The 11,262-nt window shown below is 32.5% G+C and overlaps 1 protein-coding gene across 1 annotated transcript; it reads left to right on the plus strand.

Moving 5' to 3' along the window:
* Positions 1-6,773: 6,773 nt before the first annotated feature.
* On the plus strand, positions 6,774-9,738 carry LOC136206880 (F-box protein PP2-B1-like). Its single transcript, XM_065998080.1, has 3 exons — positions 6,774-7,106; positions 7,325-7,446; positions 8,701-9,738. Exons 1-3 carry the CDS (start codon positions 6,822-6,824, stop codon positions 9,263-9,265), a joined length of 972 nt encoding a protein of 323 aa, XP_065854152.1. The 5' UTR covers positions 6,774-6,821; the 3' UTR covers positions 9,266-9,738.
* Positions 9,739-11,262: the final 1,524 nt, after the last annotated feature.

Below are 11,262 nucleotides of genomic sequence, written 5' to 3' on the forward strand. Positions count from 1 at the left end.
AATAAAACTGATTTTATCAATCTAACTATAAAACTAATAGATTTTGTTATGATTTATCATCAACCAAAATAATTAGGAACATACGCATAATCAATTTTAATTAACAATTAATTAAAACTTATTTATCTTTAGAATCAATTAATCAAAACAATTTGTTAATTAATCCTAACTATAAATATTTATTCAATCCTATTGAAAAACTTCTAAATTTTCATATATGAAATAAGGGATTTAACGATGGCTCTGATACCACTGTTGAAAATTAGGCTAAGGTATATCAGCGGAAATATAAAATTTTTAAGCTATTTCCATTAACCCTAGGATCCGTTAATCGTTATTTCATATAAAGAGGGATAAGAAGAATTACCTTTTGATGATAAATCTACCGTTGTTAATGAAGTGCCCTCAACTCTTCTCCGAGTTCCCAAGCACGAAATAAAAACACGGGAAGATTAAGTTAGAATCAACCGTTGAATAGCAACCAAAATAGATTGCCTCTAATTAATCAAGACAAGATCAAGGATAAAAGAAATAGATGAAATCAATTCATCGGAAGGAAGCCATAGAAAATCTCGTCCTCGAACTGGGGTGTCGAAATTCTCTCTCCCGGTTGCACTGAGTATTTCGAAAATCACAGTAGGGATTTGGCTAGTGGATTTCGAAAATCCTAAGGGAGGGGGTATTTATAATCTCTTGTATCTAATCCCTAGTTAGATAGAATTAGGTTACTGAATAGGAATTCAATTCGGAATAGAATTCCTAATTATTATCTCATTATATATCTAATATATTAAAGATAATAATAATAACCTTATTGGATAATAATAGGAGTATTATAATCTAATTAAAACTCTTAACTTATTTATCTCTTCATTAATTTAATTCATAATCCTAATCCAATTAGAATTAATAAAATCAAATTAATTATTCATGTATTTTGACTACATGAATTTCGACCCCCCCCTTGGTCCATGGGCCTTATTGGGCTCAATTGGGCTTCCATCAATTAATTAACATCTATCTCTCTTTTAGGTTCCAAGTCTTATGTGTGACCCATTAGGTTCTTATTGCTTCTAGCCGTATGCAACGTTATTAATTAATTTTCAAAGAATTATATTTAATCTTTGCATAACGGAATGATGTACAGAGTATGTGATTAGCAAGTCCGTAATCATTCCCCCAGAGCCATAAGAAGACAGGTTGATTCTGTCGTTAACCTTTCCGTATTAGTTATAGTATAATTCGATCCTTTATCAACTACATCCTTGAACTGAATCTTATGACTATGGATGATGTCAAGTCACATATAGCGAGACGTTCGTTTTACTTATACAGGCCGAGTCAACTCAGAAAGATAGGTTAAGTGAAATCTGTATTTCAAGTCTTAAGCTATCACCTTGCAAGGATTTAGAGTCGAGTCTTCCACAAGCGATCCTTGGATATATCTCCCATTTATCGGGAGTGATAAATGCTCAATCCAATATATAATGATCCCGCAATCACTTCCTGTGATACCCAACGTCTACTGTTCACACCCCAGAGTCATCTCTGTTAAGGATCGTGTTACACCAGAGTCAAAGCGTCACATTCCGTAATCCAGAATACCAATTAATATTCCTTTGAGTCTGAGGATTAGTTATACCTATTAATACCAATGAGATGAACAGGTGACAAGGATGAATCTACCCATCCTGTTATCTCAAATCGGATCCCCAATCCTAATGAACTACTTTTCATCGGATCCACGTAATTGTCCAGATATCTGTATATATGAAGCTTGTGAGATCAGCTTTCTGTCGGACAGAAGACATTGTTACATGCAAGTCTCAACAGTGATATATCAATCCTAAACATATCACTTGACTTGGGGTGGTTTTAAGTTTATTAGTTTATTATAAAGTTTTGTCTCACTTCATGCTTGTATGAACACTTTATAATCACTTTAAACAAACTTACGGATTTCCTTTTATTAGACTTTATTTAGTGCTTAAAAGGGATTGCCTTTATATAGTCATAAAACATATATCTCATTAAAACAAATGATATAAAGAACAATTCATTTATATTAAGTTTGTATCCTAGAACAATTGTCTATAGGACACTAAACCCCAACATTTTTAAGGCCAAATATTTCCCCAATTATGATTTTTTTAATGCTAGTCGAGGTTCTAATCCTAGTTTTACTTGGTCGAGTATTGTTGCTGCTAAGATTTGCTTAGGAGGGGTTGCAGAAAACGAATTGGAAATGGTGATGATCTACGAATTGGGGTGGATCCGTGGATTGAAGGGAATGAATATGGTCTTCCTACTACTGAGTTACCTCAGGCTCTATAAGATGCTCTGTTGTCTTCATTGTTTGAAGTTGGGTACAAAAGATGGGATGTGGCTATGATTCGTGATTTGTTTAATGAGTTTGATTGTGCAAATATTCTAAGTATTCCAATTGCTAGTTCTGTGTTAGCAAATAATTGGTATTGGAAGGAGGAGCATAATGGTATTTATACTATCAAGTCTGCCTACAGGTCTATTCGGTTTTTGACTGATTCTGTTGATAATTCTATATGGCGGAATATATGAAAAATGCGGGTCCCCCCAGGTTTGTAATTTTATATGGCGAGCTTGTTTAAACATTATTCCGACTACTGCTAATCTGATGTCAAGAAGAGTCCTTGTATCAAATGTTTGTCCTTTATGTGAGAGAGCAGAGGAAAATGCTATTCATATTTTAAAAAATTGTTGTTATGTTACTGGTGTTTGGAGATTGACAGGATTGAATTTGGCTTTGGTTGGTAGTTTTGATCAGTTCAAAGACTGGGTGGTTTTCCTACAGTCTAATTTGTCAATTGACAAATTTTGTTTTTTAGCCACTGTTGTTTGGTGTTTGTGGAGAGCGAGAAATGATTTTGTCTAGAAAGGAGTTCAGATAAATTTCCAGTTGATTTTTCGTTAAGCTTGTTATAAACTGTCAGATTGGCATGATCTGTTACCTGGTTTTGATACAAATGCGATCGGTCTTCCTTATGGTGTTGTTGTTGCGAAATGGCTGAAGCCGACTGGTTTATTTACAAAAGTTAATGTGGATATTTCCATTACTCCAGGTGCTGGTTTAATGGGTGTGGGAGAGGTTATTCGAGATAGTTGTGGTGAATTTTGTGGAGCATTTGTCAGATTAATCGCTGGAAATTTCCAGATTCGCGAGGGAGAAGCGTTTGGTATTAAGGAAGCTCTTGGTTGGATCAAAGATTCTGGAAAAGATTTCTGCATCATTGAATCTGATGCTACTTCTGTCGTTATGCATCTTGCTCAACCTAGTTTTCAATCATCTTATGGTTTTATTATTGATGATTGTAAATTGCTTATCCGTGATTTTGCTGATGTTAGACTTGGCTTTGTTAATCGTTCTGCGAATATTGTTGCTCATACTCTTGCTAGAGCGGCGTATTATTTTCCAGAACCAATGGTCTGGTCTTTTAGACCACCTGATTGTATTCTTCATGCTTTGTTTTCTAATTCTGTTTCAATGAAGTTTTACTTTGGTTTAAAAAACATATTGTAAATTTTATTGTAAAGTACGAAAAATAAAAATAAAAATATACGTCCCTCCAGCACTTACGAAAAAATAAAAATAAATATATACGTCCCTCTAGCACTCACAGGCATCCAGCTCGATGAGCTAGAGCCTAAGTAAGTCTTAGAGGAAATTCCGATAGCCAGCTCGACGAGCTGGCCTCCAGCTCTAAGAAAAACGGAGAAAATCACAGAGACTCATTTTCTTATTTTTCTAGTAGTATCAATGTCACTTCAATTGACCATTTGAGTAAAAAAAGGATGAATTTTTTCATAAGGTTGGAAGTTTTAGAAACTAGACATCCCGATGAATCTGTAATATATTCGTGGGCGTAATTAGGATTCATATGAAGGGAGAAATAAATTTCAGAAATTAGAGTACGTGTCTGCTGTACCAATATCACTTCAACTGACAATTCGGGGTATCAAACAGACGAATTTTTTCACAAGATTAAAAGTTTTAGAAATTAGACATCTCAAGGAATCAGAGGTATATTCGTGGGCCCAATTCGGATCCATATAGAAGGAGAAATAAAGTTTGGAAGTTAGACATCTGCAAGTGGTTGTTATGTTAGTTACTACTCCTACTCTATCTCTAACTAACTTAACTACCAACCTTTCTAGCAACTAGAAATTGAAAATAAAGGGAGTTGGGTACTTAATGGAGGAAAGTTATGGGGGGTATCTGCAACCATAGCCAACCTCTTCAACTATAAATATAGCCTCTCATCCTCATCAATTCAACACAACCAACACATCCAACACATCGAACATCAACATAATTTTCTCTTCTTAACCTTTTGAGTCTTTTCCTTTGACTTTTTGCCTTAGATTTTCGATAGCTTTTTTTCTTTAGTTCGTCTATTCCAAATCCGGTTTTAGAGTTTTCTTCGTTCGAAGCTCATAATTTTCGATTTTGTTCTTCTTTTACACATCCTGCCCAGCCATCTTTGTGGCCTCATTTCAAGTCTATTTTGGTCTGAGTTTTCACTTTATGATCATTCCCAACATCCTAAATTTGATTATAGGCTTTTGTGTTACCTCATTTTGTGTCCGAAAACTCATTTTACATGATATTTTTTGCACCTCAAAATCGTTTTAACACAATCTCCGCATATTTCATACCTTTTGCCCAGCAATTTCGTTTTTACATTCCATACTCCTTACATTATATTTCTTCCCCCAATTTTTACACAAACTCATTCTTAGCATCTTGAATTTGATTTTAGGCTTTTGCTTTGCTTAATTCTATGTCCGAAAACTCATTTTATAGCTCTTTTACTAACTTGGTTCTCACTATTTTTCAACAAAACCGAAAATATGATTTCTTTTGGTTTTGTGTTATCAAACTAATTCAATCTTGAGTCATTAGTCTTATCTCTCTAAACATCATTTCAATCTTGCCAATTCCAAACTTCAATTCTCTAAATATTTAATTCCTCCACATTCATTATCATTAAATTATTATTGAAAGTTCATACTCAAAACATTCATACCTTCGATCGTTCGTTCAAGTCACATGCTGATTTCAGCACAAAACCTATCAAAGCTAGCCAGTTATTGATTTTAAGTTTGTCATTTCAATTTCGTCCAATTCTATTTTAGCATTTCAATTTCGTTCTTCGTAAATTTGATTGTAATTGCTCATATTCATCAATATCTACGTAATTAACCCATTCCATATCAATAAAATTGACTTTTTCTCAAATCATCGTGTCAATTCCGCATTTAAATTTCTTTTATTTAATTTATGGTAGCCATTAAATATTTAGTAAAGCTTTTGTATCATTTATCTCTATAAAATTGTTATAAATTACTAATGTTGGAAGTAGTTTTGTGTAGGGGTGAGCATCGATTCGTTTCGGTTACTAACCAGACCGAACTTTTGGTTAACCAAAGCGAAATATGACATATTTTAGAAACCGAACCGAATCGAATAAAATTAGTAACTGAATATTATAAACCCGAATAATTTCGGCTTGGTTACCAACCGAAATACATAAATTTATTATTTAAATGTTTAATAATAATAAAAATTGTACAAAAAATATATTTATTTATGAAAAAGAACATTATATTTCTTATAAATTTGAATTTCATTGAAGTTAAATATTAATTTGGCATTTTTAAAACCAAATATACCTATATATACATTTTGGTTTAGTTAATATAAAATAAGATTATAATGTTTTTAGTTATTTTTAAATTTCAGCTTGGTTTCGGTCAGTGTTGTAAAAGTCGCTAGGTGCTAGTCGGGCGGATAAGACCTCTAAAGATTAATAGGGGATTAATCGAAGATTAATCGGTGATTAATCGGATTTGTATTTTTATATTTTTTAGATTTATATTAAATAAATATTATATAAACACATTTAAAATATAAATTATACTATCTAAAAATAATAATAATAAATATTATATAATAGAAAAATATAAATATTTATTTTAAATAAATAATAAAATAGTTATTAGTTAATACTAATTACTTGTATTATTTTTTACTAATTATAATTTATAAATTGGGCCGATCTTAACCCATTTCAGCCGATTTTTTCCGCCTAGGCCGATTTTTCTCGCCTAACCCAACTTGTCCGACTTAACCCGATTTGAACTGCCTAGGTGGAAGAAAATTGAGCTCCCGACTTATGCCGACCAATTATATAAAATCAGTCGGTGGTGTAAAAATCACCGATATATCGGCCGATTAGTCGCCGACTTGACTGATTTTTACAACACTGGTTTCGGTTAAACCGATATTTTTTCGAAATAACCGAACTGATAACTGATTACTAAACTAAACCTAAACCAAATTAAAATTTCGGTTCGATTATCGATTTGGTGATCGGTCATCTGTTATTTTACTCACCCCTAATTTTGTGACTTATCCCCTTGAAATGTATTTGATAAATCTCATTGGATTTATATATTGCGAAAATTAATTATTTAAAGTTACTTACAAAATTATTATTTTTTTCGAAAATGCAAAATTAAATTATTTGAACTATATATTTTTATTTTTTTGGACAAATATATTTTTATTTTTAATAACTTAAGATAAACCAATTTCGGTAGATACTTAAAAGATAAACGAGTTAATCAAAATTAATTTTAAAAAATAAATAAATAGAAATTATTAAAAAAAAAAAAACCTTAGCCCTTAAGCATTCATGTGAAGAATTCTCTATATAAACAAGTGGTATGGTGAACCAAATGCCATACCATTCCTGGGGAAAACAGGAAAAAAAAATAGAGCGATGGAAAAAATGACTGGAGTTGATTTGTGCCGGTTGCCGGAGGACTGCATAGCCACCGTCTTCTCCTTCACGAGTCCTAAGGACACTGGCCAATTCTCCATAGTCTCTTCTGGTTTTAAGTTGGTTTCTAAATCTGATGCTGTTTGGAGACGCTTTCTTCCTTCTGATTACCAGGCTTTAATCTCTCAGTCTTCTAATCCTTCTCTGCTGTCTTCCTCTGCTTCTGCTAAAGATCTCTATCTTCGCCTCTGTGATAATCCTCTCATCATTGACAATGGAAAAAAGGTTAGAATCTCTGGATTTTGTGTTCTAGGTATGAAGTTAGGTCAATTTTGTATATGTTTCTCTTGAATTTCAATTTTAGGTTTACTCTGCTTATTTGGTGATGAAATGAAAGAGTTCAATTAATTCCTGTGTAATTCTCATGATGTAACTGTTTAATTGAATTACCCCCTTTGAATAGATAATTTTTAGAAATCTAATATGTAATTGCTTATTGACAGAGCTTTAGGCTGGATAAATGGAGTGGGAAGAAGAGTTTCATGCTTGCTGCAAGGGATCTCATGATTATCTGGGGTGATACTCCTAGATACTGGAGATGGAGTAATTCTGAAAACAAATCAAGGTTTGTGGATTTTCCTCATTTTTTCCCCTTTACCTAAGGTCATTTTCGTTATTTTCATAATTTCTATTGATAAATTCTAATTCAGCATATAAGAAATTGCAAACCAGGTTTGCAGAAGTTGCAGTCTTGATTTTTGGTTCTGTTTTTCTTAATTATCATGATTTTGATTGATATTTTCCTCATTTTTTTCCCTTTACATTCAAGGTCATTTTTATTATTTTCATAATTTTTGTTGATAAATTTTGATTCAGCATATAAGAAATTGCAAATCATGTTTGCAGAAGCTGCAGTCTTGATTTTTGGTTCTGTTTTTTTAATTATCATGATTTTGATTGATATTTTGATTCATCATATAAGAAAATGTGTACAGAATTGCAGAAGTTGCAGCCTTGGACTCTAGATTTTGATTCTGTTCCCATATTTTCATTATTGTCATAATTTCCGTCATATGATTTTCATAATTTCTGTTGATAAATTTTTATTCAGCATATAAGAAATTGCAAACCAGGTTTGCAGAAGTTGCCGTCTTGATTTTTGGTTCTTTTTTTCTTAATTATCATGATTTTGATTGATATTTTGATTCATCATATATGAAAATGTATACAGAATTGCAGAAGCTGCAGCCTTGGATTTTTTATTTTGTTTCTGTTCCCACATTTTCATTATCATCATATTATTTTCATAATTTCTGTTGATAAATTTTGATTCAGCATATAAGAAAATGCAAATCAAGTTTGCAAAAGTTGGAGTATTGATTTTTGGTTCTTTTTTTCTTAATTATTATGATTTTGATTGATATTTTGATTCATCATATAGGAAATTATGTACAGAATTGCAGAAGTTGCAACCTTGGACTCTTGATTTTGATTTCGTTCCTATATTTTTATTATTATCATAATTTCCTTGAGCATATATGAAAATACAGATTTGCAGTTGCAGAAGTTGCAGCCTTGGACTCTTGATTTTGTTTATGTTCTCATGTTTTCATTATTATCATAATTTCCGTCAGCATAAATGAATATAGATTTGCAGTAGTTACAGTCATGATTTTGTTTGTTTTTCGTTTGCGTTCAATTCATTATAATGATTTCAATTGCTATTCTGATTCATCATATATGGAAACGCAAACAGATTCACGGAAGTTGAATTTTCTTGAATTTGTTTCGGTTTCCTTCATCTTCAATATCATGTTCATTACCTACTATCATAATTCCCATAAGTATTCTGATTTAACACATCCGAAATTGCAAACAGATTCGCAGAGGTTGCTGAGCTGGTGGCCGTGTGTTGGCTGGAAATCCGCGGCAAAATCAAAGCTACAATGCTGTCACCAGAAACTCACTACACAGCATACCTGGTATACAGAACAACAGTGACCACTTACGGATTCGACAATCCGGTAGAGGTGAATGTAGGAATTTCAGGAGCAGAAGAAGGAGATTCTTCAAAGAGAAGTCTTTATCTGGATGTGGGAAGGGCAAGGCGTCGAAGGAACCAAGTTGTTGTGAGAAGGGTCGGTCTATTCGGGTACAGGCACGCTATGACGATGCACCCGCTTGCACGAACAATGGAGAACGATAATGATGATGATGATGATGATAATAACAATGCGAATAGCGATGACAATGGAGGTCATCAAAATAATGGTAATCGTCCACAGGAAAGACAAGACGGGTGGCTGGAGATTGAATTGGGGGATTATTTTAACAGACAAGATGAAGTTGGGGATTTGGAAATTAGCATTTTGGAGGTTCAGGGAGGTGATTGGAAAGGCGGACTTGTAATTCAGGGTATAGATATTAGGCCAAAGAGTATGTAAGAAGAAAAAAAACCCGAAACTTCAATTCGTTCTGCTCGCGCTGTTATGTCACGTTCTGTTTGTGGTCTGCTGTCTTTACTATCAATCAAGCCAAATATACAAGCTGCTGCTGCTGCCGCCGGGGATGATTAGGAGGGGGTTTGAAAACCGGTGGATTAGAGTATCTCGTGTCAGTGAATTCTAGATCCGTCATAGTCTGTTGCCATATTTCATAGCTCCTGTAATAGGTTAGAATATTAAGCTGTTAGTTACTAGTTTCTGAGTTTCTGAGTTATTTTATTTTGTTTGTTTTTCTGTTTTTTGTTTTTTTAGTTAAGACTTAAGTTTGTTGTTTGAGAAGTTTAATTTTGATCATATTGTAAGAAAGAGCTTAGTGTAGAAATTCTAGTTCAATTAATACCCTTTTGTAAGAAATTTGTGGCTAATTTGGCTATTTATTTTATTATGAGGGTAAAATTGAATTAAAGTTTTCATCGTGGAGTTAAAATTGGATTATTTAGTCCAATAATTTTACAGGGAAACTGTTTCAGTTTATCGATAAACTTGTTTAGAATGTTCAATATGACAGTTAAATATATCAAACCAGTCGGATCCAAATTTTCTATAAATTGGGGTGAAATTAAAAAAAAAATCTATGAAAAAGCTGTTATGGTATGTTATGATGATTGCTAACATGTAAAAAATCGGAGGAAATTTACAGTAAGAACAGCAACAAGAAAAAAATGTATGAAAACAGTGTTAGATTATAGGAATTGTGAGAGAATCATAAAAGAGTTTGGTTATCACAAAAACTGCCCGTCAAACCGATATCGAGATTTGAGTGTCAAACGATCACGAAGAAGCTGAAAGTGAGCAGTCGAAAGAGGTGTTAGAATATCAGCAACTTGATTGTCAGTTGGAATAAAACGAGCATTAAGAAAGCCATTTTGAGCTTGTTCGCGGACAAAGGGATAATCAAGTTCTATAGTCTCATTTGGTACGTTGTAATGCAATGCAATGTAATCAATGAAGTAATGTAATAAAAGTTGTAATGTAATAGTGATTCCATTACCATGTATGGTTGGCAAATTTTAAAAAAAATGTCGAAATGCAATTACCATTATAATACTTATTATGTTTATTATGTTTGCGTCGTCAAATGTAGATAGAAACTTCAATTATTTTCAAATTTTCATATGTATGAGAACATCATCCATATACAATGGTTAAATACTTGTTAGTTTTTGTTTTTCTCTTTTTTTTTTCATTTGTCGTGTTTTTTATGTTTTTAGTTTTCCACAATTTTTTCCATTTTTTATTTTTTTTATTTTTCTCGTTATTCGTGTTTTTCACGTTCTCGTGTTTTTCTGTTTTCACATTTTTTTCATTCTTCGCATTTTTCATGTTTTTCTCGTTTTATGTTTTACCATTTAATAAGAATTGTAGATAATAAATACAAATAATAAAAAATATTAAGGCTAGTTGTAACGAGGATTCATACCATACTTTTAATGTAATGCACATTGCATAAATTTGTAAACAAAATTGAGTAATGTATTTGTGATTACATTACAACAAAAACAATGTGATTAATCCAAACATGATAATGAGTCTCCGTTATAATGAGTATTCCATTACAACACTCATTACGATGTAGCAAACAAAGCCTGTGTTCGGTACGCTCATGAAAACAAGATTCTAAGTTAAATATGTATAACACCAAAATTGTCACACAATAGTTGCACCGACTTGGTAAGAGGAAAACAAATCTCAGTAAGAAGAGTGAAGACACAGAAGTTCTGCAGTGGTATTAGCAACAACTTTTTATTCACTTTTCTGTGGAGGAGGTTGAAGAACGATCATTAGGACAACCGCCTGAGTGACTATCTGAGTAGCAGTGAGCAAACCGGGTTCATTACATTCATGGTCATTCAGTAAAAAAAGACGACACTAAAAATCAAATGCAAAATTTAATGGGTTTTATATTAAGAAATCAAGACTTTATTGGTCATAATAAA

Source organism: Euphorbia lathyris, chromosome 9 (assembly GCF_963576675.1).
Source record: "Euphorbia lathyris chromosome 9, ddEupLath1.1, whole genome shotgun sequence".
Classification (NCBI taxonomy): domain Eukaryota; kingdom Viridiplantae; phylum Streptophyta; class Magnoliopsida; order Malpighiales; family Euphorbiaceae; genus Euphorbia; species Euphorbia lathyris.

Coding starts and splice junctions, on each gene's coding strand:
- LOC136206880 (XM_065998080.1), top strand. CDS start 6,822: ATGGAAAAAATGACTGGAGTTGATTTGTGCCGGTTGCCGGAGGACTGC. Junction 7,107..7,324: donor TCATTGACAATGGAAAAAAG/GTTAGAATCTCT, acceptor GCTTATTGACAG/AGCTTTAGGCTGGATAAATG. Junction 7,447..8,700: donor AATTCTGAAAACAAATCAAG/GTTTGTGGATTT, acceptor AATTGCAAACAG/ATTCGCAGAGGTTGCTGAGC.